Source organism: Notolepis coatsorum (assembly GCF_963971535.1).
Source record: "Notolepis coatsorum genome assembly, chromosome: 2".
Lineage (NCBI taxonomy): Eukaryota > Metazoa > Chordata > Actinopteri > Aulopiformes > Paralepididae > Notolepis > Notolepis coatsorum.
The window spans coordinates 202,458,240-202,485,729 of NC_140166.1; the positions used below are offsets into that span (position 1 = coordinate 202,458,240).

General features: G+C 41.5%; 1 protein-coding gene across 1 annotated transcript in view; it reads left to right on the top strand.

Moving 5' to 3' along the window:
- The window catches only part of negr1 (neuronal growth regulator 1), a gene marked incomplete at both ends in the record, with an annotated part of 419,156 nt that overhangs the window by 302,004 nt on the left and 89,662 nt on the right, over positions 1-27,490 (top strand). The window contains one exon of the mRNA XM_084307725.1: positions 17,936-18,056. Coding sequence (XP_084163851.1) covers positions 17,936-18,056 — 121 coding nt within the window. The remainder of the gene's footprint in view (positions 1-17,935; positions 18,057-27,490) is intronic.

Genomic DNA, 27,490 nt, shown 5'->3' on the forward strand with positions numbered 1-27,490 from the left:
TCAATCTAGCTAAAAGCAAAGAAAAGTGCTTGCAATGCATTTTAACAATGCAGACAACAACTGCCATGATCACACGCTCCTTCACGACGTCATCAAACTATTTTGTTATTGTTTTGATTGAGAGACTCCTGGCGGCAGAAAATTACATCATGTGGATTTACTGTAATGTGAAATTCTTCTGAGCAAAACAGGACAGACAGACAGGGCCTTCTATCAGGAAGGATTTGATTAGATTGTTCAGAAGTGGGCGTGGCGTTACCATGACAAAGATGGACGCTAGCTAGCCTACACATCAGTCATGCTAAACAGTAAGCTAGCTAGCTACTCACTAGCCGTCCATTTGCCGCTAGTACTCCTCGGTTGAATGTTATCCCATGGGTCTGAAACAGGAACAACGCTAGCTTTTATAACATGACTGTGTGTGTTGGGGTCTCATCATGCAATGAATTCCAATCAATGTCATCACATGAAATAATACTATTTTCTCTGTTTCTCTTTACTAGCCACTAAGCACATGTTAGTTAGCCACACGCTTCTCACATGTAGCTCCACACATGGCGTGCAAAACTTGTTTAGTGGAGGGGAGCTATTGGCTGGTAAAGACAGAATAGTCTTTTTCCTAACATTACTTGAATGACATTGCCAGGAATTCATTGCATGGCGAGAGTGACTTTATAAAAAAATTATTACAGAGATGCTTCTTTGTGTGTGCTTCAATCAGACAGACTCCCTTGAAGGCTATGGACTGGTAGGTTAGACAAAGGATGTTATTGTAGGTGCCAGCTATTTTTTCAAAAGATATATCTTGCAGCATATTTTAAGTTTATTTTTTTATATTAAAATATATTTAGTTTTTAAGATTTGTAAAGGATAGGCAAAGATAAGCATGTGCTTCAGTCTATTCCTTTTTTCGGTCATTGTGTTTGGATTTTGTGTGTGAGCTTACTTTGAATATGTACATTTGTCATTTTCTGCAAATATCTTGGTTACAACAAGGCCGATAACAGCACCCTTAACTGCATGTGATTTGCGCCCGCTACAGTATGTGCTCCATCTTAACACATTAACTGCCACGCAGTTTGCCCCTCTCATACCACTCTCTGCCACCACTCTAAGCCTATGGAGATGTTCACCTTCTTTGCAGGGCTATAACTTTTTAAATTGTATTGCTAAATTGACATTACTATGGCCCATTCAACATCGATTATCTATCGTCCAGGATGTATGAACGTTATACTTTTTCATTCATAGATTCATACGAAAATACCGTCTAGAATATAAATATGTTTTTATCGTTTTCTGCAGTAATTCCTAGAACGCTAGTTATAGGCCTAAACGCATAATATAGATTATCGATTGCAGTTTATTCGTGATACACGCTATATTAAAAAATCCAATTGAATATGATCCTAAATGTTATGACTCATCATGCGCGGATGAACGGGGGGGGGGGGGGTCAGTTATAATTCCGTGATCGTCAGTAAATGCTTTATGTAGTATGGGTGATATATTGATCAGAGCGGTTTGCATTAATAATAATAAACAATCACGCTGAAAGTAACGTTACTGTCCTCTTACTGTTCGCCGATGAGACTGGAGGAAAAAGATCCCACTTATTTGACGTTGATCGACTAGATCCATTTCCGGTTTGTATGGCGCAATAAACGCCCAAATCATATCGATTATTGAGTTATGGCAGCGATCCATATACACGGATGTGTGTCTAGAGTCCCGCAACAATATGTGACTGCCGGACGCATTTCCCAGATGCACGGAGATCACACGAGATCCATTTCCGGTTGTAACTCGCCCGATCATCCACCAGGTGGCGGTATTGAAGCGTTGCACGGTTGTGCCGAGTCCCACTGTCTCAGCCGAGGCTGGGTGAGGGAATTATGAATACCATGGCGAAAAAATTTAATATGATCTCAATAACGTCGTACGCCGTGGATTGGCGGAATTCGCATGACCTTGAAACCCGTCGTACAACGTGATTGGCGGTGGATGTGTTAAGGACCTATTCGCTAAAGTTATTGCGCAAATGATATACTGTACTAGTGCAAACTAGGGCTGACCTCGACTAGTTTAATAGTCGACTAATCGATCGAAAGGAGCCGTAGTCGACTACCAACATATTAGTCTAATGCAAACAATTTAATAAAAAGTATAAATTATTATTATCATTTTTTTTTATCATTCTTCCCAAAAGCAAAGAGGCCTAGAAGTGTGGCTAACGCTAATGACGCGCATACCAGCGAGGCTAACTGCCTAAGAAAACGGGCACAGAGGCACTGAAAGAGGATTTCACCCGTCTAATGAACACACTAGACTCGAGACTAGACAAATATCAAGATGTATCCATCAGTGGACCAATTGCATGCTTTTGCAGAGGACAAGAAGCCTTCAGTCGACTCCTTCAGATATTAAGCACCCCCCACATCCCAAATGGAATGATCCGAAAAAGAAAAAGAAAAAATATATATATTATAATATTTTTTTTGCATTCTACCAATGCAAAAAGTAGTCGACTATTCTACTAAATGTTGGCCAATCAAAGTGCAATTTGCTCCTGATATGGTAAAATAGTATACATGCTGGCCATGCAACAGTATGCATGCCCTAGGGCCTAGGACAATGGCAGACAGAAAACAAAAGCTTCTATTATCTGGTAGCGAATTGGAAGTCCTGATGAATCAGTAGCTGTTTGTTTCTATAACAGATATACATAACGGTATTTTTCACCATTTGTATTTTGTTTTGTTTTGTAATGTATAGAACTTGCTTATTTTGTATTTTCATGACACAATTGCATCCTTTGTTTGTGTCACTATCTTTTGTCATTGCATTTGTTTGTCATGTCATCCCAAAATAAATTAGTTTGAACAGACCTGTCCATGGTGCTGAATCTTTCGTCTGGAGTTAAGCACTCAACTATATATTTAAGTTTCATAATTCCTGACTCAATAAAGTGTTGTTGGTCTGTTGGTGTGTTACTTTCCCCATCTCTTCTAGCCAGTGTTGCCATCAGGTCATTGTAGAAAAAGAGGGTAGATTGTGTAAGCTCTCCATGGTAAGGATTTCCTATGAGATTTAGCGAGAAAAACAGCGTTCTATTTGGCAAGTGATTGATCCGACATTAATAAAGCCAACTGGTAATGAATGAAAGGCAGTGCATCAGAACGGCTCCCCCATTCAATAATGAAACACAACAACATCAACAGTAGCGACATGAAAGGGGCTTTTCCTGGCAGGTACATTCTCCTCCATTTACCATGAAAGCAGGGATGTCCCTATCAAGTCTCTCTGCCCACTGATCCTGATTTGAGTCATTTAAAATTGAGTATCTGCCAATGCCGAGTCCCAAATTTATATTGGTATCTCCAAATACAGCTGCACAGTGCACACTTTGAGTATTAAAGTTAGTAACGCCTGTGCAATGTAGGTAAAACATCCAGGGTAATTGAATAGCTCTGCATCGAGAAAAGAAAATTACAGCCTACATCACTTAAAGTACTAAATAAAGTATCTATTCTATTATATCACAGCTCTCCCTTGAGGTTAACCGTATGTAGTGTGGTATTGAAATGTTAACCTTCTGTAGTGTGGCAGTGAAATGTTAACCTGCTGTAGTGTGGCAGTGAAAGGTTAACCTGTAGTGTGGCAGTGAAAGGGTTAACATTATGTAGTGTGGTAGTGAAAGGGTTAACCTTATGTAGTGTGGTAGTGAAAGGTTAACCTTTTGTAATGTGGTAGTGAAAGGTTAACCTTTTGTAATGTGGTAGTGAAAGGTCAACCGTCTGTATTGTGGTAGTGAAAGGTTAACTGTCTAGTGTTGTAGTGAAAGGTTAACCTTCTGTAGTGTGGTAGTGAAAGGTTAACCTTCTTTATTACATGGCGTTTTAACATTAGCCGAAATGCTTGATTGTGATTGGTCAATAGCGCTCGTCAGAGGTCCGTTATTACTCGATAACGGACCTATGCCGAGTAATAATGACCGCTGTGCGCAGCTGGACCAATCAAGCCCACTGACATCAGTGCAATCAGACCACAGACCTGCTGGCTGCTGGCGAAGCTGCCGGCGATGACAGCGGGAGCGACAGAACAGAACTGCGTCTGCATTTGATCTCGTCTTGTCGATGGTGTAAAATGAATTATATTGTTAGTAAGTTAGCCATGTAATAAGCGGGATAATGTATAGCCTATACTCGGTCATTGTCGCAAAATAATTGACCTTCACTGACGTTTAAAACACCTCGGCGAGGCGCCTCTGTATTTTAAACTCTGTGTCGGTCAATTATTTTGCGACAATGACCTCGTAGCTATACATTATCCCTTACATAGTGTGGTAGTGAAAGGGTTAATGGTTTTAATAAATATTTTAACAGAAAAAGGATTGTAATCGGATTGAGCTTAACCCTCTTGTGTGTGTGTGCGTGCGTGTGTGTGTGTGTGTGTGTGTGTGTGTGTGTGTGTGTGTGTGTGTGTGTGTGTGTGTGTGTGTGTGTGTGTGTGTGTGTGTGTGTGTGTGTGTGTGTGTGTGTGTGTGTGTGTGTGTGTGTGTGTGTGTGTGTGTGTGTGTGTGTGTGTGTGTGTGTGTGTGTGTGTGTGTGTGTGTGTGTGTGTGTGTGTGTGTGTTCCCTCGGACCACTATGGCCACACTGATCTAGCCCGCTGAAGCACATGACAGGCAGCTCACCGTCATGCGTTCAGAGGCCTCCAGTAATCAATGGCGCAGCACGATGACACCATCAGAGGATTACGAAGGCCTCGCGATGCCTCTTCGGCAGTCGGCACAGCGCATCGATTCGGTCATACTCGCTATCGGCTTTCATTTTCCGTGAATGCAGTCGGGCTGTGTCACAGGCTCTCTCTCCTCCACCCGGCCTGTAAAGCAGCGTGTGGTGGAACCGTTCCCAGGTACACACAACGTGGGGGATATTTATTGACTATTCCTGTATCATGCGTGTCCTGCTGACTAAAGGCTTAGTGTGGCTACGGTGGCCTGCGAGGCCCTTCCTGCCGGTTCTGTTGCTGCGGCTCTCCTTCTACAGTAGTGTCGTTATGGTGCGGTTACAGCTAATACTGTATGTAATTAAGAGGCTTTCTTTACGTGGGTCCAGCTCTAGCATGACACTGTTAAGAGCTGATTTGTGTGTGTGTGCGCGCGCGTGTGTGTGTGTGTGTGTGTGTGTGTGTGTGTGTGTGTGTGTGTGTGTGTGTGTGTGTGTGTGCACGCATGTGTGTGTGTGTGTGTGTGTGTGTGTGTGTGTGTGTGTGTGTGTGTGTGTGTGTTGAAATCCCTTACAGTCGAACACATCAATGCTCATTGTTGTCTCCAGAGATTAAACCGGACACTTTCTAGGAAATGATGGCCGTGAAGGTGATCCAAAATGTTAACGATCAGGTGAAGTTTCTGCACCGCAAAATTTAATACCGTTTAAGTGCAGGAAACTGCATGATTCTCTCTACAATATAGTGGATAGGAGAGCTGCTGGGATCATCAATTATAGCAACAGGAATCAGGTGCTCCTTGGGACGTGTTAGATCAATAGCAATTAAGAGGTTTAAGTGTGTCTCCTGCGTAGAATAGGCCAAAATCGTGTTGCCTTACTTAAGAACTTACTTAATTAAGAAAAAAAGAGCGCACAGGCACATTGTTCCGTAGCAAAAGTAAAATGCCTTCATTGTGACATGGCCAATGGTACAACAGATGCTTCTCCACCAGTGAGGTTATGTGTGTACCTATTGGTACAACAGATGCTTCTCCACCAGTGAGGTTATGTGTGTACCTATTGGTACAACAGATGCTTCTCCACCAGTGAGGTTATGTGTGTACCTATTGGTACAACAGATGCTTCTCCACCAGTGAGGTTATGTATGTACCTATTGGTACAACAGTGTAACAAGCAATGTTACGAACAAGCCAAAACAAGACGACACAGTTGCTCTGTTATTTGCCTCCTTGAGCCCCACATTGAGGCATCACCGTTCGGAAAAATGTGGTTGCTCCGCGTGGAGCAGAGGGTCTCGTTCTTGAAACTGGGACATATGCACAGAGTGATGAATGGACTCGCTCCGAGCTATTTGTGCTCCTGCGTTGTCCTGCGTGGCCCTGGTCCACAGCCCGGCAGTTACTGTCTGGGCCGCTCTCCACGTATGAACCCGTGAAGGTGTCCTGCTCACAGAGTGGTTCTCTGCACACGGCCTGCCGGCTGTGGAACTCTCTACCTGGGGCAATTCAGGGCTCCCCCACTGTCACTGGCTTCAGGAGCGCCATCTGCAACATGTTTTTTTATATTGTTTTTTTATATCGTTTTCTTTTGTTCTGGTGCTATTCTTAATTTTTTTACTGAGGACCACAGTGGAAATAAGTCAAATTACTTGCTGTGTCATCCTTGTACTTTTTGTTTAGATTAGATTAGATTCAAATGTATTGTCATTATACAGCACACGTACAGTACAACGAAAATAAGTCTGGCATGCAACCAGAGTGTAATTTTAGCAGTAAAGTGCAACAGCAATATACAATGTCCAGGTGATTAAACCGGGTACAACATATACAAATGAGTACTACTGAGTGTAGTGCTAATCAGATATGTGTATAGAGTTACAGTATACTATGTACAGTGATGTAGTCGTCATGCTGGCCATCAGCGTAACTAGTAAGAGTAGGATATGCACAGATATAGATATAGTAAAGGACTATGTGCAGGTAAGTATAGACAGGTGAGGTATATATGTGGTAAGAATAAATATGTATATATATGGTCTATACAGCATTATTGTTATGCTATCATACAGAGCTATGGGTTATATGCAGGTGTGCAAGCAAGTATATAGAGGGGTTGTATACAGGTATATTCAGATAAATATGTAGATATATTGTGGCAGATATCACCCCCCGTCTCATGGATATGTGAAGGACGGGAGGTACTACTGCCACGGGAGGAGTAGAAGCAATTAGGTAGTTGATTAGTACTGATAGAATACACCTGTAGGCTGTGCACCATTAGTTCACCCACATCCCACACACACACACACACACACACACACACACACACACACACACACACACACACACACACACCAGACACGCACACTATAATACACTAGAGTTGAGTTGAGAGGAGTACGTGTAGAAAGAGATTGTTGTTAACGAGTGTTGTAAAGTGAGAGGTAGTGAGAGGAGAGGTGAAAGCGAGTAGGTGTTCATTGTGTACTGGACCCTAGACTGGCTGAGAAACCCCCTTGTGTACTGACCCTGGACCGGATGACTACTCTGAGTATTGAACAATCCTTTTTTTGTACAAGAGCCTGTTTTTGTGTTTTGACCATCGGACTGTATTACGACCATTCTATGTTTTCCCATCGGACTATATTCTGCCTGTAAATCAATAAATATTTGTATTGATTGATATTGCACTTGTGTGGACAATTTAATTTGTTTGTTTTTTTAACCGTGACGAGTCTGAACGCCACCAGGCTCGTCATCATATATATGTGTGTGTGTTACATTGTATGTATATTTTAAGTACCAACTACCAAATAAATGTCATTGCATCAAAGAAACACTGCATAGACAGACAGGGACACAGAAATAGGCAACGACACATAAACATATCCACAAACACAGCACGACACGAGCAAAGGCATCATAATGCAAGACACATACAGTAACTGTATTCACAAGCACTTCACAGGCAGCACACACACACACACACACACACACACACACACACACACACACACACACACACACACACACACACACACACACACACACACACACACACACACACACACACACACACACACACACACACACACACACACACACACACACACACACACACACACACACACACACACACACACATGCAGTCAGCCAGTCATGCATGGTGATAAACCAGAGCATCACCTGTCGTTTGATTGGCTATCTCGTGTATCTCCCTCCTATACACTGGAAATATCTGATCAATAAGTCATGGCAGCTTCTTTCTTCCATTTACTTCCACTTAACATAATGATTCATCCAATTTCAACTGAAATGTATGGGTCTTTAGTATTCCAACTCAGGCTCGTGAGCCAGTTCAATGAAAATGTACATTTCAAGGTGACAAATGAACTTAACGGCGTGAGTTGCGTTTTTATGCAACCTACTCTGCGCGTCAGAGGATGCGGACGTGCTGGGGATGTGAAAACGCTACGCTCCAAACGGGACGTCTAACGTCACTGAGGTGAGGAAATGTTTTATTATCGGTCATGATGTAGTTTGATCAACCGTCATATATATATAACATTATGTTGTATTATCAATAATGATGTAGTTTGATCAACCGTCATTTATCTAACATTATGTTTTATTATCAGTCATGATGTAGGATGTAGTAAATCAACTGTCATGTATCTAATATTATGTTTTGTTATCAGTCATGATGTAGTTTGATATCTAACATTATGTTTTATTATTAGTCATGATGTAGTTTGATATCTAATATTATGTTTTGTTATCAGTCATGATGTAGTTTGATATATAACATTATGTTTATATTAGTCATGATGTAGTTTGATATCTAACATTATGTTTTATATTAGTCATGATGTAGTTTGATATCTAACATTATGATTTATATTAGTCATGATGTAGTTTGATATCTAACATTATGATTTATATTAGTCATGATGTAGTTTGGTATCTAACATTATGATTTATATTAGTCATGATGTAGTTGGATATCTAACATTATGTTTTATTATTAGTCATGATGTAGTTTGATATCTAACATTATGTTTTATTATTAGTCATGATGTAGTTTGATATCTAACATTATGTTTTATTATTAGTCATGATGTAGTTTGATATCTAACATTATGTTTTATTATTAGTCATGATGTAGTTTGATTAACTGTAATTTGGTAGGCCGACACTTCACATGTTTTTTTTACAAGTGTAAACCTAGCCTGAGCTAACATAATCACATTCCTAGCTAAAAGTATGCTAGCTACAGTAGTTAACAAACATTAGCTAGCTTGCAGTAATTGTTTTGGGTTTGTAAACTTGCAAGCGAGGACATGCTGTATTTTCTCGATTTGGAGTTGTGTTTTCCATGTGGCTGACACTGAAGCTAACCCTATCAGTGTATTAATATTGGTGTTGGCATGTGGATTTGCACTCACTGCGAGCCTAGCCCAGCTCTGCTAGAGCTGGCAGGCTTATGCAGCCAGATACTGTATGGTTATAAGGAGGCTATTACCTTATACAACATTCTACTGAGATATCTTCTTAATCTAATGGTAGTTAGGACTTTGTGTGGTAGCATCTGAGTTTCAAAGTGGTATCTCCCTTTTCCTCAGCAGAGCAATGGCTAACTTCCAGTGAGCTGCCCCCCAACTGAGCGATCTAGAGTTACACAGACGGTGAGTAACATGCTGTAATGCTTAACATTATCTAGTAATGTAGTATTCTAGTGTAACATGGACATGAGCTACATCTGGTGTTGGCTAGATAGACCATATTTGTTAGTAGGAAAATGCATTGTATGTATTTTTGTAGGCTATGTTGATAATAATAACTAAAACTGCGCTGGCCTTATCCTTTAGGCAGGGGGTGCGCTCTCAGTTGAAAACGTTTCAACTTTAGCCGCAGAGCGCACCGATCAATGTCACCTGCTTGTCGACGGACCAATCAAATCGACCGAGGGGAGGGATTACAAATCAGAGGTATCTGATGAGAAATCGAGAGCAAAACAAACCAATAGATAATGGAGGAGAAGCAATGAGTAACATACTGTTAATATTATCGTTCATTGCTAATGGAAGTAATTTATGCAACTTACAGTACAGTATGTAATGATAGCTGAGGTAGCAACGGTGGTATTACTTGTTGCGCCCTGTGCACTTTCAATTATACACGTAGGCCTACATGAAAATATAAGCATAATCAATAATCATTTTATGAAATAGTATACAGTAAATTGGAAATATGATACCATTGATGGGCTACAGCTATCAAATACACTCACTTCTTCCTAACACAAAAAAACATACAGTAGAGGCAATAATGGATGTTTTGGGACAGTGAGTGTAAGTCGGTGTGATGAGTTGCAAACACACTGCAATATCAATTCATAATTCTAGTTTCCGGGAAGAGAACAGGTTCATTCAGAAGCGGTGGTGGGCCACCGCAGGTGAGTTGTTTATTATAGATAGTCTATTTTGTGGTAATAGACTATCTATCTGTAAGCAGCGAACTGTGTCCCAAGTGTGTGTCGCCTCACAAGCTGGGAGGACAACTAACGTGAGCGACGCCTCCGAGCGCATGGCTGACAGATCCAGTGCAGCGTCCCCTGTGAGCTGAAACAACACACTTCCATTACGCCCTTTTAACCACGACATGTCTCCGACATCTCAAGGCTTCACTCAAAATGTTAAAAAACAACATATTTTCCCTCTTACCCAGAGTGCTATTTATCCGCCCAGATACTTCCGATGTATCCTCACAACACAGATGGCTCACAACGTTGATTTGCACTCCAAAGATGGTGAACTACTGTATGTTCTACTCAAGCACACATGTCATAATAGTTCTTAATGAAACTGTTCTGAAGTCTGTGGATTATCTCACCGTGTTATGACCTTTTTGTATTTTATTTGTCTTTGAGCGCCATAAACCAGTGGTATTGATTTCCATTGTGTTGGAGTGACAGCGGATATCTCAGGAGATACAGCAGATATTTGTATTATATTTATCTGTTTATATTGTTTATAATATGTGTATATAATACGGGTGAGGAGCCGAAAAAAATAAAGCATCTCACGTTTTTTCTGAATGCATGTACATATAAAAAAGCTGTGACAATAAAGGAATCTGAATCTGAAATCACACTGAAACTATCTGGATGGATAGATAACACCCTTGGTAAGAGGACATTTTCTTAACCCTTCCACTACCACACTACCAAATGGTTAACCCTTTCACTGTGACAATGCAGAAGGTTGACCATTTTACAACCACACTACCAAAGGGCTAACCCTTTCACTGTGACAATACAGCAGGTTAACCATTTCACTGTCACACGACAAGGGGTTAACCATTTCACAACCACACTACCAACGGGTTAACCCTTTCACTGTGACACTACATAATGTTAACCATTTCACAACCACACTGCCAAAGGGTTAACCCTTTCATTGTGACAATACATACGGTTAACCATGTCACTACCACACAACAAAGGGTTAACCATTTCACTGCCACACTACAGCAGGTTAACCATTTCACTACCATACTACAGACGGTTAACCGTCTGTAGTGTAGTGTGGTAGTGAAAGGTTAACCTACTGTAGTGTGGTAGTGAAAGGGTTCAAATAAATGGTGAACTGCCCCTTTAACTGAAGAGGCCATGACTCTAAAGGCTCAAACATAGTCTAGACACGGACCGGACTCCACTGGGGGTCTGCCCGGACCACAATGATGCAATAGGACATGTCCGCGTACCACTCAACCTTGCTGTCTGTGCATGAAATATGGCTCAGCAGGCAAAACTGACCAAAGGAGACCGGTGGGTCAAAGAGCTGGAACACCAGGACTATAAAAGGCAAACACTGCGGATAAAGCACTGCAGTCACAGTAGCAGAAACAGTACTTTTGATCAATTAATATGTTGATTATTTTATCGATTAATTTACCAGAAAAAAAAACGATTGATTTTATTTGCAATTAAACATTTACTACTATCATTAGATTACATGGGTAGTTGCCTCTTTGAAAACACCTACTGAATACCCAGAGTAGGAGATGAGCAATCATATCATGGAAGTCCTGGCTCTAGGCAGAAGCATGATCAGTGGTTTAAGAGAAGTTATTTATATTTCAAACATGATTCATTGCACACTAGTTAGATTACACATTGCGCATGTTATGACTTTTGAACGTCTGCCATTTCCACCGCAAAGACGGCGAGTAACAATGCGACGTGTCGGTCATGAATATGCAAATCAGCAACATTTCATGGTCGAAGTCATCGACGCTGCCCTATCATTATCGGGGCGACGGCTAGAAGCGGATTTCTTCTATCTATAGTTCACTGGAGCTCAGTTTTAACAGCAGAAAGCTGTAAGTGTGTCTCTGTGTAGGTGTCACACTCAAGCATTGTGACAGTGGCTCAGGAGGTAGAGCAGTCGTCTGGTAATTGGAAGGTTCTCGGTTCAATTCCCTCTCCTCCCGGGCAGCGTGTCAATGTGTCATTGAGCAAGACACCTGACTGCTCCCTGTGAGCAGGTTGGCACCTTGCATGGTGGCCTCCGCCGTCGGTGTGTGAATGTGTGAGTGAATGGGTGAATGTGAGGAACAAAAATTGTAAAGCGCTTTGGATAAACCATGTACCGGTTACCATCAATCTAACGTTTGCTTTGTCTTGTGTTTTCTGGCTGCAGGGAGGATCGTGCCAGTCCACACCTGGTGGACAGCATGCTATTGGTCAAGCAGAACTGGTGACAATACAAGCTTTAAAATAACAACATTTTGGGAAATTACTAGCTTATTGTCTTCTCCAGAGAGAGACAAGAAGATAGATCGTTTCGTCTCTGTGCGTTCAGTAGAAAGCTATCTGGCTGCATGTTAGCCTAGCTTAGCACAATGAATGGAAGCGGACATGACCAGTTAGCCTCCGGGAGAGGTGTTAGTTGGACAATGCCTAAACTAACCGGTCATGTCCGCTTCCATTCATTGTGCTAAGCTAAGCTAACATGCAGCCAGATAGCTTTCTACTGAACGCACAGAGAGGAAACTGGTATCCATCTTCTTGTCTCTCTCTGGAGAAGACGGTAAGCTTTCCCAAAATGTTGGCGTGTTCCTTTAATTTCTGGTTTCTTTAACATCATGTCTGTGTGCGACTCTGTCCCACGTTGAGCAGCCTCTTCGGGCGACTCAGTGACTCATTACTCTTGATCAACCCAGGGCAAGCTGCATGATGTTTATTCATGGTAAATGGACTGCATTTATATAGCGCTTTTATTCAAAGCGCTTTACAACGTATGGCTCACATTCACCTGTTCACTCACACATTCGCACAGCGATGGCGGAGGTGACCATGCAAGGTGTCAACCTGCTCATCGGGAGCAATTGTCTTTGTCTTTGCTCAAGGACACTTCGACACACTGCCTGGAGAAGCTGGAATCTAACCAGGAACTTTCCGATTACCAGGCGACTGCTCAGGCGACTGCTCTACCTCCTGACCCACTGTCATTCCGCCATGGATTATATACATAATATGTATATACACACACACACACACACACACACACACACACACACACACACACACACACACACACACACACACATACACACATTATTTGATCAGTTTTTCATGGAGAATGTGTAAATGCAAAAACAAGTTGGTTAAAGCTTATGAATGATGAGTCTGTACATGGGCTTTGTTTATTTCCTTTGTGAATGTAATTACCATAAGCAGTTGTTGACTGTAAAATCGAACCAACTACAGTATAATGCTTTCTGTTTTGCCCCACTTTTCCTTCCTCCATCTACCCTCTCGTTCTATCTTGATCTCACTCTCCAGCTCCCTCTCTCATACATTCCATCTCTTTTTGCCTCTCATCTAACTTATCTTACTCTTTCTATACCTATCTCTCCATTTCTCCTAGTTATGTGTTACATTGTAGAAACATGGGTATGGTTTTGATAACCTGGACTTTTACTGTAGGCTGATGTATCCTGAACCCTTTTCACTACCACACGTAACCATTTCACTACCACACGACAGAAGGTTAACCATTTCACTACCACACTACAGACGGTTAACTGTCTGTAGTGTGGTTGTGAAAGGTTTAACCCTGTGTCGCATGGCAGTGAAAGGGTTAACCGTATGTAGTGTCACAGTGAAAAGGTTAACCATTTGACAGTATGGTAGTTAAAGGGTTAAGCAGTTTTCTGTTTTCTGTGGCATTGAGCTTTTGTCAATGTTGCATCCATCTTCCAAATGCTTTCTGTCCTTCAACTCCCACCTCCCCATTATCAGTATTAGGTGGGACACTATAAAAAAAAACGACCAAATGGTTAACCCTTTCACTGTGACAATACAGAATGTTAACCCTTTTACTATCACACTACATACTGTGAACCGTCTGTAGTGTGGTAGTGAAAGGTTAACCTTCTGTAGTGGTAGTGAAAGGGTTAAAGTTTGTGTAACATGGTTCTTGTTCAACAGATTGAACAGATGAGTTGTAAGTTATATTAACTTGAAATTGTCAGGAGGTTCAAGTTTAAACAACAAATTATAATTTGTTAAACAACTTGTATTCGCTTTTTCAGTTGAAACTAAGCGTTGCAGTGTGTGGTTGGCCACGGAGGAGGTAGACATCTAATTGGCCCGGACATAGCGAGGACAGAAAATCAACATACACACCGATCCTTGCGAGCGCACTCGTTAAGATGCGAGAGGAGGTGCTGGTGGAAGTGCATCCATCATCAAAGACTCACGTTGTCACCTCGTGTGCGCCTCGCAGCATAGCCTCCTCATACACCATCATACATAAAACACGCACATGCGATCTTCTCTCACATATCCGTCTCCGCCCCCCTCATATATCTAAGTGGATGGCTGGAGGCTGGCGATGATGCTTTCTACAGAGAGAGGTTCCATACGGCTCCCTCTTCATTAGATGTGACGTGCAGATTGCGGCAGTACACATTGGAGACACGTGCAAGCCCGGGCACGCACGCATACAGGCACACACATAAAGTAGATATATAGGCAACCAACGTATTTATACGGTTTATATAACCAATGAACATGTAATATAAACCGATAGGGCATACAGGCCCTCATATGCACCTTTGTTTACACTGTCTCATATTTTTATATTCAGATAAAATGTTAGTACCTTTATGTATTTTTACTATTACCCTGCCCATATATGTACCTCCCCTCCTCATGCTGCTATGATGCCCGGATTTCCCCAAGGGGATCAATAAAGGAATATCCGATCCTCTATACAGTAGCACCTTATTACTTTTGGAATTCGGGGATGACGGGCAGCATATCCTGGGCGCGTCGCGTTATGAGTGAGCGAGTTATGAGTGAGCGAGTGAGTGGCAAAAAAGAAAATGCGCATTGCATTGCGTTACCGGGGCCAATCAGGCGAATGCGGTAGCACTCTTGGGCTGGCTTTAATATAGACGCATCCTGGGCAGGATGTTCTATCCTGAGTGTTCTCTCAGGTTGTCCTCAGAGGAGCATCTCCCAATAGGGAGGTGTAGTGGTTACATCATCGGTGTTTCCCGTGCGGCCCGCGCTCCTTGAAATTGCCATGTATTTCCAATGGACCCATTTCTAAATCGTCTCGTTTAAGACAAATAAAGCATGAACATTGGCAATTAATCGTAAAAGTAGCAAAATAACAACGTTTATGTTTTTCCGTTCACTGAGGAACTACACTTCACGTTGGCGCTGCTGACTGACGTCACCACAGAGTAGACTCCTGGCTATATTTCAACCAAAAATGCTTAACCTCTTCCACCCGTGCGGACCGCAAATGACATCACGTCATAAATCATTATCTCTAGACTGTCGTATTCAAGATATTATTACAATAGCCGATAATACATTTTCCCAATGATAAATCCCTATACGGGTGGACCGTGCGGGAAACTAAAGTGACGTCAGACTGCACCTCCCTATTCCAGCTGGAAGTAAAGATGTGAGAAGGTCGAGCCCCCCTTCTCTTTGCCCTGAGCACACAGTCTGGCTGCAGCGTGGACTAGCAGCTGGTTTTCAAAAGCTTAATATTCAGGCATATATACATGTTCCATAAGTCATGATTCACAGACATGACACGGCAATCTACCTCTCCCACTGTAAGAAGACAGCGCCACTGGTTACACTTTATTTTCAAATGTATTCATCTTAATTATCCGCAATATCTAAAACAATACTTGACTCCATATTCTTCCAATTATTATTTAAGGCATTCTAGCCAACTCTATTTTTCCATACCTACACTTTCAACACTCTCAAAAGCAACAGCCAAGAAAGCCTTTTTGTTCAAAGCCCCTTCTGATTGGAATAACTTACCTGCAAATACTCGTTCCATCTCATCTTTTTATTTATTTAAAAATGCGCTGTCTTCTTACTTTCATAGTACATGTACATGTTTTTAGTTGATCATTTCTAGTTTATCATTTATATACTGCATACTATCATGACTTTCACTACTTATCTCGTACGAAGTAACGATCCATTCCTATCCTTGCGTGATTTGTGTTTTGTTTTGTTTGTCCTGTTTATTTTGTGATCTTGTATGTTGGTTTACTTATTTTGTAATGTAATTTCTAATTTGATTTTGTTGTTGTAGACTGTTTTGATGTCCAATGTTTTGTGTGTTTTTATTTATTTTTTCTGAAAATGTATATACATTGTATTGTGTTAGGAGCCCCTCGAAAACGAGATGCTACATCTCAAGGGGTTATTCCGAATAAAGAATTTCAATATATCTACCACTGGTTTTTGTGTGGTGGACTTCCTTGGCCTTGGGTGTGTTTTGTGCATGTGTGTGTGTGTGTGTGTGTTTATTGTCACACACACAGATGGGGGGTGGGTCGCGGTGTCAACCTGCCTATCGGCCCTCGACTATAGCTTTGCTTATCTGTCGTTTCGTTTGTGTTTGTGTATCGGATTGGATGTTCGACACAATGTTATTTGCTATGACGACAGGTCTTTTGGAGGGCGGTACCGAGAGGGGGAGAGAGGGGGGGGGAAAGGGAAATAAACAGACTCACTTTATAGCGGCAGGAATGTCAGATGAACGTCCTTGGCCTGCAGCCCAACCTTCTCTTTCGGTCTGACTCAGCAGAATCCGGCCGGGAGGAGAAGGAGGAAGAAGGAAGCGTTTTCACGGAGCTGACAGGAGGAACAGAAGCCTCCAGCGGGAGGACATTAGGAACATTACCACATAGCGCCAGGGCCGTCGCCGGTGGGAGTTTACCGTCTACTACAATTTAAGAATTGAACATTGTCCAGATAATGGCTGTTGAATACAAATGAGAATAAAGTTAAAGAAAATGCAATGAGGGTTTTTATTTCTTAATATAAAACTATGAATAAGGGGCGAGAGAGTGCGGAAATTCCTTTTGTCCTACTGCTGCTATTGTCCAATCGTATATTGGATTCAACTTAATGCTTTTGTTAGAATTATATATAATTTCAGTTCCATAATTTCTTTACGTATATTTTCTCTTTTTTTTTTGCGAGGCAGCGTTGTCATAAGCAGGGTAAATATTTGATGTACAAAAGGAACCAGGTTGCTCTCGCTCTCTCTGAGTGAGAGAGAGATGGAGAGATCTACACTGCGTTTCAGCACATGAAAGGAGACTAATTTGGTATGCACAGGGGCAGGCTGCACCATTGAGTCTTTGAACTTCCATTAAGCAGTTTATCACCATGCAATGCAATTCATTTCATTTTCCCTAACCCTCAGGACGGATGACCCCCCTCCTCCCCCCCCCCCCCTCCCACCCCCTTCCTTCCTGACTCTGTGTCGAGTTAACGTGCACACACTGACCACAGTGAGCGTGTTGTGTGTTTAAAGTTGTGTGCTTCAAGTCGTGTGCCGTGTTGTGCTTCAGGGGCCCTTGAAGGCTCTCAAAATGCTCCCCACCTCATGCACCCGGGGTCAAGTCACGTCTGGGTGCCGCCTGGTACAAGTGCAGTCTCCTACTGTCTGCCTCTAAGCAGCTCCACTGGATCCGTTGAAGGTCAAACGCCTCGCTAAAGGCTCATTCCGCGGTGGCTGTGGGGGGGGGGGGGGGGGTGATATTCATTCCCAACCGTCACCCTCGGGTCACGAGCCTGCTTCCCGAACCTTCGTCAAACCTTCTAGCCACGCTAACGCTATGCTGTCCTCCTTCCTTTCACAGTCGCCCCCACTATCCATGAGATGAAGAGCCACGGGGTCGGCCTGGGACGCACGGCTCTGCTAAGGTGCGAGGCGGCCGCTGTTCCTGTCCCCACATTTGAATGGTACAAGGGAGAGAAAAGGTGAGAGCTTGTCGCTTGTCTGAGCTCGTCTTGACGGGGTCTGTGCCGTCTCAAACAGGATTTGGGGGGGTAATTCAATGTCTTAAAATGTCTTAATTTGTAATGTCAGACCTATAGTGCCACTATATCGCCAACCATGTAGGCCTCTATGTAAAGAGGGATGTGACTGTTGGTGCCATCCCACTGTTTCAGCAGATATGCATCATACTATTTAATGTAATGTCAGACCTGTAGTGAGAACAACAGTTGCATTACCTTAGGCTATGGTTAAGTTTAGGTTTGATTGTGGAGGTGTAAACAATGTAAACCATAAAGCCCAAATGCAACAGTGTTAGTTCACTTGGAGGGTGTGCAGCCTAATTGAAATTGTGTTCCTTGAAATGTTTTGGGATATAAAAGAACAAACCAAAGATAAACATAAACCACCAACTATTGCTGTTGGCAGAGATAGGCCTATTTTCTTTTTCGGCCAATAATTGAGCAGTGCATCCCTAATTAACTTAGGAAATGCAACAACATTGTATACTGGATTATAGTTGGAAATGGTATTGTTATTTCCTTGTATAAGTATTAAAAAGTTCTTAAAAGTAATTTGATTTGAAGTGGAGAGCAGATACCCTGTTCTCGGCACTGGTCTCCATGTTACAGCAGCAGTCCTAGATTGGAATCGATTCCCAACGTTAACTCGGATGAACGTTATACTCTGTGTACTGCAGGGGACCCAGAATGCTGTAATTCAGAATGTCAACGTTGAATGTTTTATAAAAATCAAACCAGATATATTAAGTAAATTAGCTGAAGCTTTTATCCAAAGCAACTAATAAGTTATGTATAACAGCTCACTTTCAGCTGAGTAACAATGTGCATCAAACAGTGTTGGACTTGGGTGCTATAGTCTTGAGTGTATAGTAGTAAATATATTAGCATAGTAGGTAGTAATATAGGCAAGGACAATTATTTAGTAGCAAAGTCCACGATTGGTAAAAGACAGTACGAACGTTTGCACTGTGTACATGGTGGCCAGTGTGGGTTTATATTTGCAGTGAACCATTAAGTGTGAATGTATGATGGGGGGGGGGGGGGGCGTTCCCAGCTCTGGCACATCAGGATAGCCGTCCCCTTCATCATCCCCTTCACTCGGGGGAGAGAGGAGAGCCCACGCCAGTGATCCAACCAGAGTACTCATCTGTGGCTCATCCTCACCTCGCATCATAATGCAATGTTTACGTAACTCCACCAACCGGCTTAAATCATGCGCTGCACATACATCAATCAGTAGTAGATTCAAGTGTCGGTTCTTGAATTTAAAAACCAAATTACCCCCATTACCCGTCATTTACCCACTCCCGGTGAGCGACATTTCAGTCATCAGTTCGCACTGTGCTAATTGTAATTATGGTGTGGATTAAATGTATTCAAATTGCTAAGGAAGCACGATTCTAGCATTTACTTAATTCAAGGCCTCACTTCATCCCTCGTGACTCTATATGGCAAAATGTAGATTTATCCCATGCATTTGTCATCATGAAAAGAGTGTACAGACATCAGAATACATGAAGTGTAACCTCATTGCACAGTGTCAACCAAGTCTTTTGCCTTTTTTGCCACGGTGGTATTGCTGTGCGTCTACAGTGACGAGTGTCTTTTCCAGTGTATTTAACCGTACGTAATGTACATGGTTGTTGCCATACTAGTATCAACACAGTTTGTCTATATCTGAATTAATGAGACAGTTTTGACAGCCACATCTTTCTTTGGAGGTGCCCTGCTCACAGTCTTGAAAGGATAGGGGGGTTGACTGCTCTCTGAGTGGCGCGGCACCTCCTGACGCACTGGGCGGGCCTGATGCTGCAGAGTGGTTCTTGTACTGAAACCAACCAATTTGTATGATAAGCCCTGGGACAACAACTGCCTCAGTCAATCAATGTTTGAGTGTCCTTTTCAAAGTTAATGACTGGTCTAAGGTGCATGGTCATAATGTGCATACTTTGTAGGGGTGTGCAAAACACGATCACGATTCTACTGATCTTCTACTGGTCTCTTCTTCAGTCGATTGGAACTGGACTTGTAGGAAAAATGTTTCTACTTCTAAGAAGTTTTCAATCAACTTTATTACAAAAAGGTTCAATTACAAGTTAAGTCACGATCCTCCGTCTTCCATCAATAACTAACAAACAGACATATTCATGTCTATATATGCAGTGTTGTGCTAGTTACTGAAAAATAGTAACTCAGTTACTTTACTAGTTACTTCATTTCAAAGTAACTTCGTTACTGTACTAGTTACTTACACCCAAAAGTAATGAGTTACTGTGAAAAGTAACTATTTAGTTATTTAAAAAATAAATACAAAAAAAAATTGCTCAAGTCCCATGCCCCATATACTCAAAATCGGTTGATCAACTTGACAGTTTCCATTCACATCACTGAACTCTGCTAAGCAATGTGGTCTAGAGCGTTTCATTATATATTCCCTCCCCGCCGTATGTATATACTCTGTCAGGATCTAGGGGTAACAGTACTGTATATTTGAATACCGCTTATGTCACAAATGTATCAGTACTAAATACCTATATGTCCCTATGCCATAAATGTCATGTATGTTGTGTATGTCATAAATGTCTATATGAATTGAAAATGGGGGACCCTGATGGAAACAAGACAAACGTCTTTCTCAGGTCTGCATCCCCTTAACAATTGTATGTATTGAGCCGTACTGTATTGTACCCATTCTGCAATCTGTTAAATAAAGTTTTCATTCATTCATTCATTCATTCATTCATTCATTCATTCATTCATTCATTCATAACCATCGTGCAGCGTTGTTTAAGATATCAATCAAAGCTTTGCAACGTTAGAATAGTTAGGATATCAATTGTGCATGAAATGACTATATTTATATTGTTTGATTAGTATTATGAGATTCCCTGGCAGATTTCGTACAGTCAAAATCCGTTGATCTTGAGTTTCAGTGAACACATTGCACTCACCAGTCTGCGGTGGTCGAGATGTAACGTTAGTCCAGTTGACTCCAGCAGCCCTTCAAACATGTTCTTTATCTCGTTTCCATGTTGTATATTAATTATCTCTCCAAGTAGTTGCTAAATGGTTTGTTAGTTCGTTATTACTGCGTTCTTATTATGTAGATTCATAGCGAGCGTCCTCTTGTTGTTTACTATAGAGAGCGTCTATTTCTTTCCGTAGCCTCATTTCTGGTTTGCGCATTTCTGATTGGCCAGTGGCCACTGACTGACGCTGTCTGGTCAGAGAACGTCAGAGAACGTCAGTCAGTGGCCAATCAGAAATGCGCAAACCAGAAATGAGGCTACGGAAAGAAATAGACGCTCTCTACAGTAACCGAAACAAACGCAGGCGAAATAAGGACGCTCGCTATGAATCTACATACAAAGAACGCAGTAACGAACTAACAAACCATTCAGTAACGTAAGTAGCGTTACTGAATTTAAAAAGTAATGCGTTAGAGTACTATTTACGGCAAAAAGTAACTTTGTAACGCGTTAGTCCCAACACTGTGTATATGTGACCCGGCACGGTCTAGGTTGGATTGTGCCGGCAGAGAACATTCCTCAGAAAAGCCATAAACGTTGCGCCATTCAGAAATGGGTCAAACATTTGATATTCACAATTTCTAGTGCTTTGAAATGTTCTCTATCTGTTTCCTTATTTTCTAAACTTAATACAACTTGTAAATGTGTTAATTATTGTTAGATTGTCCGACAGTATGTATTCCGACGCACTGGAAAGAACTACATTCGCCTCGGAGGGGTGTGGTTAAATACTCCGGAGGGAGACACGCAGATATTACTGCTAATTTCCATTCCGAGACAACGGACTCAGTTGGCTACTTTGTTGGCAGTGTGAAACATTCATATCTTTGGAACCGTTTGTGTTAAATTTAGGGCTGTCAAAATTAATGCTTTAACTTTGGAGATTTTTTTAAATTATTTAAAGCATTAAATAATAACAGCTGTTCTGATAGTTAAACAATTAGGTGGTCGAACATCCATAGTCAGCTGTCATTCTGATGACGGATGAGGCTATTTCAGTCTGACCAAGAAGACCAGGTGTCCAGCTGTTTAACAAAAGGCTTGTCTTATCTGATCATTTATAACAGGACGGAAATCTACCTCTCGGTCCTTTCCCAGATAATTATAACAGGATCACATTTGCTTTGCCACTTTCGATTCATATTCTTGTTTTCCAGTCTTTGTAATTGATGACATTCGTTTTGAAAAAGTCTGATGTCTTATTGTTGTTGTCGCAACAGACTGCAACCTTGTTGAAGGCAAGCGTCCAATGAAGTGACACACTTTGAATTATTTAATGTCCCGAAGAAGAAGGAGCTAGAAAACGAGGGTGAAATGTTTTGGGAATACTACAAACAAGGACTTGCATCTTCTGATTAACGCCATCATCACGGCTATTATCCAGAGACAAGGGAACTGGGGCAAGTAGCACACAGTACGGTCAACAAATTGTACCCTGTACCACTTTTCTGAACTCCCAAGCCAACTCTGAACGACTCAATCCATGACCTATTTCATTTTAAATGATCGACGCCCCTACATGGCCGTTGGGTAAGACTTTCAATACAATTGAGCCACTGAGTTATTTTTCAATGACGTATCCTGTCGCACATGAATGGCAGCTCATAACCCACGTTACCGACCTGGTAATAGCGATGCTAACATGATAAGGTCAGCTGCTACAGTACGTCGCTCCTGGAAGTATAATAAGAGCCTTGCCTCGCAGTGAGCTCTGATGCTGCCCTCTGTGTCACGACTGATGGAGCGGATCAGGCAAACCACTGGCTTCTCAATCATCTAGGTTAGCTGCCTCCACAAAGTCAATTGGGTTGTGCCATATTTCCTCAAATACATCAGGCCTCTGCCTCAAATTGGTCATAATTTGGGAATAAAATAAATTAGTGTGTTGAGCCAGAGTGAGGGTGGGGGTGGGTGCTCATCCTTCCACTTAAGTGCTATACATGTATTAGCTGTTGCAAAAAGCTATTCTTATTAATCTTATTTTAGAGATAGCCTTGGTTCAGGTGGGATGTTAATTCTAGTTATCTTCGACATGTTTCATAGTATAGACATATGTGAACAATATCAGAACATATGAATAAGTGAGCCAACTTCAGATGTACATCTTGGACAGTATTGAGCGATTGTTTGTCTCATACTATGCAGTCTTTCCGGGGTCTAGTACACGCTATGCATCAGATTGAACTGAGTCAAACTTGGTTTGTCATTCAAAGAAAAAAATTGTGCCGTTTCACACAGTTCTTCCTCATCAAATGTCTATGGTCTCTAACTACACACCCTCAAGACCCCTACGCTCTGCAACTTCTGGCCACCTCAAACCTACTCCGAGCTCCGGGAGGGTCATCAAGGAGAAGTCGCCTATTCTCGGTCCTTGCCCCGCAATGGTGGAACGAACTTCCCACCACAGTTACAGTAGGACAGCCGAAACTAAAGACGCACTTCTTCAATCATTATATATATAAAAAATAAAAATAAAACTCTAACCATAACTAACCTTACTGTCATGCACTTGTCCTAATATACTAACCTACACTGTAGCACTTAACACTTTGATGAGCATTGTTACTTGTAAGTCGCTTTGGATAAAAGCATCAGCTAAATGACTAAATGTAAATGTACATCACCCTCCCATTCTATTCACGTTAAGCCCCTCATTTTCTAGCAGATGAATAATGCTGGCATAGGTGTGAGATACAAACCCTTTAATTATTTCTTTGCTACTCAGCACATTATCTAATGGTTGTTTTGTGATGATTAACATTTTACCTCATTATGTTAAAATAGTGTCTGAGTTGCAAGCATTTTTATAAATGTCTCCCATCTACGCCGTCCTTGTATAAATCCCAAATGTATTGATGCCCTTCCCAAACAATGCTTGAGTGAGCCCATCTCTTAGAGCATTAGAGCCAAGAGAGGGTTTCCGTGGAATGGAATAAGATCCTCGATGGGTTGATTACACATTTATTACATATTTTAGACCATGTTTTGTAAGTGTGTTTTATGAATGGGTTCATTGTCAGTGTTCCTTGGTTTGTTGTTTGAATTAAAAGGGAACTATCTTATAAATGGCCTTTTTCAGTCTTTAGCATTGTTTCATAGCTATGTGGACTTATATTAATATGATCTATGTCTCTAATTCTCATATTGGCGCATTCTTCCAATTCTCCTCTCACAATATTCACCCTCACTGAACTGAGTCATCTGAAAATGTGCTGATCTGGGTGGAGGGGGGGGGGGGGGGGGGGGGGCTCGCGTTTAAATCTCGCACAGGGCCTCGCATTTCTCCCAGGCGGCCCTGCATATAGCGGAATGTTTACGAATAACCCCCCCAATCTGCTTTCCTTTAATTGATGGGTGTGACCTTATTGCTACTGTCAGGGGTTCTATAGCCAGCGGCAATGGAAAGGGAGACAGTCTGCAGCCTTGTCTAATGAAGCACAATAGGATGATTTTTGAAGAAATGTCATTATGTGTTTGAATTTGAGCCATTGGGCGCCTGTATATCATTTTAACTAACTTACAATAAGTGGGGCCAATGTCCATTCTTATTACATTGAATAGATAAGGCCATTCTACCCAGTGAAAAGCTTTTTCTGCATCCAGAGACACAGCAACTATGGGAGAGTTATCTGCTTCTGAGGCATTTATGATGAGCAATTCTGGATGAACCCAGTTTCGTGAATATGCTTTTCTAATCTTAACGCACGTTTTTTAGAGAATATGTTATAGTTCATGGATAAAATTTAGTTTGGTCTGCATGCATAATTTAGGATATTTCCCTGGTTTGAGTAGGACTCACGTTATGCATGCTAGTTCCAATGACTCTGGCAGACTTTTCCTATCTCAAAAGCATGGTTGTACATCAAGAGCAAAGGGTTGATCAATTTAGAAAGAAAGGCCTTAAATAATTCTATAGACAAACCATCCAAACCAGGGGATATCCCTGAAGTAATTTTGGAAATGGCCTCTAGTATTTATTCATTATAGGCTTGATGACGAAAGGTGGTCGTCAACGAAGGTTTTTTTCATGACGACAACGAGACGTGACATCACGTTATTGAAGACCATGTCACGCTAACGAGACTAAATTGTTTATTAAATATCGTTGAACACAACTGAGGACACAAAAAATTCATTTACAAAAACCAGAACGAAATTTCTCTTCATGTATGTTGATATTGTTGACTAAAACAAGACGAGACAAAATAATTATAACTTTTTCTTAATGCCATCGTCCAGACAGAGCAGTGTGATGGGGAGCTCTGTTATTAGCATTAGCTGAAGAGCTATTTGAAAATCTAGTTTTAGCTTAACGTTACCTTGGCTAAAGTTGGGACTATTCATAATCCAGCTGCAGACCTGCAAGCAAAGTACAGCAAGTTGGCAAAGGAGTATTCCAAGGTAAATCACTTTTTCACCACTAACGTTACATTCTTTCCATCTAGCTCACGTTAACGTGGCTAACCTAGCTCACGCTAATGTGGCTAACTGATCGACCTCTCGCACACAATTAATGACATGTTGCGGACAGCCATACCGGTGACAATGTTTAGCTTTTAGTGCCAAATGATAAGAGTCTGAGGCGGAGTCTCAAAAGAGAATGTTGAATATTTATTGTGCATTAAAAATCACAACAGAGCCTCTGCTACTAGCTGACCTAAACGGAGCCTTCTGGAAGCAAGTGCAACAACGAATAATGTCCGTGTGGAACCAATGTGCCAACAACCTTTCCGTGGGTGAAGCATAGTTGTCATTTAATGATACTAATACTAATCTATACAATCACCTGTTGTTGAATAAATACTATTACTTTCTAGTTATTACTAAAAAACAGTATATATAAAACAGTAGCTGTAAAAAAGAAAAGAAAAAAAAAGTTTTATAATTTATATAATATAATTTTTTTTAGTACATTAACTAAAAATAGACAAAAATGTCATCCGTTTTCATCGACAAAATCTAGACTAAAACAAAAAAGACAAAATTGAGACAAAAACTGACTAAGACTAAAATGCTCAGACATTTAGTTGACTTTAATTGAAAACTGACTAAACGAAAAATAAATGAAGATGGCTAAATATGATGAAAACGAAAAAGGAGCACTTGACACATGACTAAGACTAAAACTAAAATGAAAATAGCTGCCAAAATTAACACTGGTGGTCGGATACAGTTTTTGTCCAATATTTGCATGGGGGGGTTGAATGTGCTTTCAAAAAAGGCCTATTCCAGAATAACTGTTGACTGGAGAGTAAAAAGAGTCTTTTGCCGCCTGTGTTGGAGTTGTCTGCTTGGATGTGTCTAGATCAGTGGTTCTCAAACTTTTTACACCAAGTATCACCTGAGAACGTAGCTGGCTCTCCAAGTACCACCATATGACCGACGTTAAAATACAGTCTATTCAGCTATGCACAGTTCACGCAGGAGGCAAATGTATTCCTAATAGCATTATTTATTGTTACGCGTACCACAGGTTGAGAACCACTGGTCTAGATCATAACATTTGATCACAAAAAAGAAGACGTGTCTAGATCAGCGGTTCTCAAAACTCAGATCAAGTTTTCCACCTGGCAGCTATGTGTGTTTGCCATGTCTTGCCCCTTCATCAACGGAGGCCGACACACAGTATCTCACTACATCCTGCGCATGTATAATCGTGGGAGGGGGGTCTGGTCTTTTGTGTGTAACCTGGACTCGGAATGGATAGGTTTGTTGTCAGAAGCGGTGCCGGATGGCCGTGATGAAATGGGTTCTGCGCATAACCAGCTGCTATACCACACTGAAGTGAGGTGGCTATCTCGAGGCAGAGTATTAAATCGCCTTTTCTAACTCAGAAAAGAAGCGCAGATTTTCCTTGCAGACAAAAACAACCCATTGGCAGAGAAATGTGCTGATAATGAGTTCCGTTAGTGGCACTCCAGGATAATCAGCAGAGATTTTGGGGTATTTACTCTGCTTGATGGCACTCCAGGATAATCAGCTGAGATTTTGGGGTATTTACTCTGCTTGATGGCTTTTTGTAGGAACAGAATGTTGTAAAAAAAATAATTGAAGCCCATCATCTGTAGCCACTAGAAGGGCTCATTGAACAATTTTGGAGAGAGAGTGCGGACAATTTGGACAACTGGATCAAAGATCCGTTACTTACGCATGACGCAGCAGGCCACTCTCTGAGCAGGAAGCGCTCAATGATCTTTCGTGTGACGAGCTACTGAAAGTCAAGTTCACTGGACAGGCCCTCGCAAAGTTCTGGATATCAGTCCGGAACAAGTACCCAGTGTTGTGTAATGCTGCGCTGAGAAAGATTGTCCCCTTCGCATCAACATACCTGTGAGGCCGGATTTTCAGAGTAGAAGCGGATCTCTG